The following is a 4,364-nucleotide window of genomic DNA, read 5'->3' as shown; positions in this document are numbered from 1 at the left end:
TATATATATATTGTGTTTAAATATTTAAAGTTGATGACTTACGTCTGCAATATATAACAAACTCAAATACATTCGAGCATTCTCATGCTCGATCAAAACTCAAATACATTGTTGTTAGAGAGGCCGCATCATATATTTTAAGGCTTTTTAATTTTAACATCGCCTCATTTTTGTGATGAAAGGAATGTGGAGTTGGCCGATTTCCTATGTCATTAGTTTGTGTGATGTTTCAAAATGACGTGTCATTACAATTCTGATTCTCATACTCGATCAGTATTACCATTTATAATGCGCATCAGGGGCGGATCCACTGAGAAAAAGCTGGGTAGTGGCATTACGCTATACGAAGCACGAAGTCCGTGTGGGTGGGGTTTTGTAGTCGATTGTAAAATACAATTAATACAAGTACACAAATTAAAACTTTTATAGAGGTATATCATGCAGCATTTCCAATACCATTTTCTCTTTCTCCATTCGTTTCTTTTTGTCTCCTTATTTGTGTGTTTTTTGTGGTGGGTGAGGGGGAGGGGGAGGGGGTTGGTGAGCGCTCTAGACTCATGACCACCCATTCTCGGATCCGCCTCTGTGAGTTGCAATTAATAACCGTTTGTACTCTTACAAAGGGAAAGTAAATAATTAGATCGAATACTATGATATAAACATTATTACCCTCAAATTATTTTTGATGCCTCTTTATTTTATTATAATATAATATGAAAATATTATCTTTTAAATTGAATACCTAATTTTATTGTTTTAATTAATTTTATCATCAGCATCGTCATCATCACCATCATCATTGTAGTCATCATCATCCTCGTATTATTATTATTATTATTATTATTATTATTATTATTATTATTATTATTATTATCATTTTATTAATATTATTTTTATTAATATTATTAGATTCAAGATTTCTTAATTGTTTTCTTAATTTCATGGCTAGAACAACACATTCATTAAAAAAAACATTTGTGTACTGTTTCTAGCGCTACATTTTATTAAATATTTTTTTCAGATAACAAGAGTGAGCTTTTCAATCCGAATTGCAAAAACCACATTCTATTGGACAACATCAAGCAGAGGTGTTGTTGTGAAGATGAAGGTAAGGTACGTGTAGCGATAATTGTGTATCTAGATGCAAAAGCGTTTTCTAGGCTTAGGTAAGGACCTACATAAAGTATTACTTGTTGCGAATAACTTCCGAATTTGGACGACGGAACAGTGACGTATCTAGGGTCCAGGGGGACGCCCAAAAAAATACTCACTCTCCCCAGTTCCCCCACCCCACTGAAAATGTTCGAAGCAAAGAAAATTACGCTCAAGTAGTTAAAAATCACCTCAATTCACCTTATTTTGCGAGCTGCTCCCCTCACCTAATCATCAATCCCCCTTCTTCAACTGTCCCATCAGCCCCCCCCCCCCTCCATTCCAGCCTATACGCCACTGCGACGAAAATACGGCGTATGTCATGTATGAACATGGAGGTATAAAATACCCCCATGATGTAAACGTCGTAATTTAATCATTTTAACTTAATCTGATGTTTTTATATTCTCAGATAAAATCGATTTATCGGACGAAACAGGAACTGTGATCCACTTATCGCAACACCCATACGATTATGGAAAGTCGTACCTGGCAGAGAGGGGGTCATTTATTCTTGTCAAATTAGAGAGTAAGTAGGTCTACTATAAGCTACTATAATAAGTAGTAGACTATTATAAAGAGGTTATAAGGCGCTTATAGAGAAGGCCTATCGAATGCTTCTCTCTATTCGTAAAACTGATAGACGGTAGATGTTCTTTGATTTGTATTTCAGAAGAAACAATCGAAAACGGAGAAGTAAAAGAAGAGCGAACTTTCTATGTGCCAGATTTGCAAGATAAGAAAAATGATGCTGCATACCTAGGTATTCAGTCAATACATTTTTGGAAATAGAAATCTAATATTGTTATTTATCATTAGTGGCAGGCTATTAATAATCACGTTTATGCTAATTATGAGTATAAATTAAAGACAAATAAATACAAAGAATTAAATTATTTATAAATGACAGGCTATTAATAATCACATTTGTGTTAATTATGAGTATACATTAAAAAAATATATATACAAAGAATTAATATATTTGTAAATAAATATAAAATTATATGAGTGTAAATAAAATAATGTAGCCCATGTTGTTGTCCATTAACGTGGCTAACATAAAAGGGATAACAATAATGACGTCAAATTAATTTCACGTTTCATTTTATGTCACATTACTTTATTTCAGCTCGACTGAATCCACGTCCGAAGTCGAAGTTAATAAAACCAAAACGAAACGTAGAAAAGAGCGAGTCGCCAAGGACACGGGCATCGTTTGGACGACGTAGAAACAGCCTGTTTAGAAATTTAGCGCACGCTGCCACGGGGCGACGGTAGCGTCTTCTTTGAACAACATGAAAAGCCGGTACCAAATTACGGTTACAACAACAACCTATTCAATTTACAATTTTAAAAAAAAGTTCAGGAAATTAAGCAAGATAGAATTCTAAGATTATAGATAACAATGGGTTTTACCTGATCTGTTCAGCTCTTATTCTTAACATTTTATACTAAAAAATAAGCTTACAAAAACCTACATAAATAGTTATAAACGCATCATAGATGGTATGGTTCTATTGGAGAAATTCACTGAAGTGCATTTCATAACGAAGATACATAGGCCTATGTCTATATATCTATGCTTAGTGCATGGGCGTCGATCGTTGGGGGCAGGGTGACACGTCCCCTCTCTTTTCAAAGTAGGGGAACATCATATCAGTTGTCCCCCCCCCCTACTTTTCACCAATCTTCTATAATTTAAACCCCACTTTTCAAAGCGAATGGAAAGAATAACAATTATGCATGACTGTCATGAATTTTGTCTGTTCCAAAACCGAGTAAAAACGCATTTGTTTGTACATTTCGTAACCATCTCAGTGACCACTACGTCGATTTATGGGTGCAACGGTTATCAGAGGCTAAATGTATTGTGAAAACGATGTAGGCTTCTGTACGTTGTTAAGATTGGAAGCGTGTAAATTTATTAGGCCAATACCTTTACAAACGTAACAATTTATTACATACAGATTACTGTTTTTCATAATTTCAAAAAAATTATAGTTAGTCAATTGAATTTTATAGCCGTTATTAAACAATAATTATATAGCCTTTGACACGGACAGGTCTATCTATTTCTATTTATTTAAGAAGTGATACCACAAGTTTACAAACTCCAGTGTTGCGTTGACGCATTCTCGCAATGACGTCATAATAATCAGTGGCGGATTCAGGTGGGGCCGAGCCATGGTGGGGCTGAAGTGGTCTACACTCTCTATCTGTAAAAGTCCCTCCCTAGGCCCAGCTCTATTTCAAAATCCTGGATCCGCCACTGTATTTTGAAAATGTAGTGTGGAAATAAATGTTAATTGCATTGCTTAAAATCAATTAGATACGACTTATAAAAGGCTATAAAGAGTCAGAGCTTCCGGGGGCTTCACCCCCTGGACCCTCACCGGGCCCCTAGCAGTGGCGGTGCCAGCGGGTGAAGAGGGGCTTAAGCCTCTCCATCGGACAAGTCAATAAACACAATACTTTGTTTATGTTACTGTTTGCACGAGTATGTTAATGACACCTTGATATTTTCCACAACGGCAATGTGGGCCAGGATGACAAGATTGAGTGCAATGGGAATAAAGTGATGGATGGCTAGTTAGTAAACTAATCCCAATGGTACCATTAGGCATGTCACTGTCAGTAAAACAAAATGTCGGAAAACTTTTCTGAAGATGTCTACACACATACATACACACACACGCAAAAAGTGAATACAATAGTTCCATACATAGGAACTAAAAATAGGCCTACACCAAGCAAAAACGTGACTTTTACAGTCGTAGAGTGCCATTTCCGACCATCCAGAGGTCCCTTATTTTTTTTAAAAATCTCATTTGAGAGGTGATACCTCTCCCAAACCTCCCTCAGCAGGCATACAAGTCCAAGCCCCCTGTCGGACAGCTTAGCCCCAGAAAATGTATCTGAGCCTTAACTGGGCCCTATGCAGCCCCCTGGACCCCCCAAGGTAGGTGCCTACGGCCCATGGAGGATCGTATTTTGCATTTCGTCCCCCCACTTTCAATCACGGATCAAAGCCGTGAGCTAACCCTTTGCGTTTTCGCCAGTTGGACAATTTTTTACCATGTCGCTTTTTTTGCTGATTTTTACATTATTGTACCTAAGTAATGAATATATCGATTATATATATATATATATATATATAAATTCATATTCAATCGGTGTTGTTGATGTGGATCCACGTATGTCTCATCGTAGGA

General features: G+C 36.5%; 1 protein-coding gene across 1 annotated transcript in view; it reads left to right on the top strand.

Moving 5' to 3' along the window:
* LOC117114715 (uncharacterized protein CXorf65-like) overlaps window positions 1-3,220 on the top strand; it is a 6,224-nt gene extending 3,004 nt beyond the window's left edge. The window contains exons 2-5 of the mRNA XM_033258406.1: window positions 1,022-1,108; window positions 1,565-1,681; window positions 1,826-1,915; window positions 2,282-3,220. Coding sequence (XP_033114297.1) covers window positions 1,022-1,108; window positions 1,565-1,681; window positions 1,826-1,915; window positions 2,282-2,430 — 443 coding nt within the window. The 3' untranslated portion in view covers window positions 2,431-3,220. The remainder of the gene's footprint in view (window positions 1-1,021; window positions 1,109-1,564; window positions 1,682-1,825; window positions 1,916-2,281) is intronic.
* Window positions 3,221-4,364: the final 1,144 nt, after the last annotated feature.

Source organism: Anneissia japonica, unplaced genomic scaffold, assembly GCF_011630105.1.
Source record: "Anneissia japonica isolate Jap-2015-1 unplaced genomic scaffold, ASM1163010v1 scaffold288156_len112963_cov179, whole genome shotgun sequence".
NCBI classification, from domain to species: domain Eukaryota; kingdom Metazoa; phylum Echinodermata; class Crinoidea; order Comatulida; family Comatulidae; genus Anneissia; species Anneissia japonica.
The sequence above is the reverse complement of the archived record's forward strand: the minus strand, read 5'-3'. Positions and strand labels throughout refer to the sequence as shown.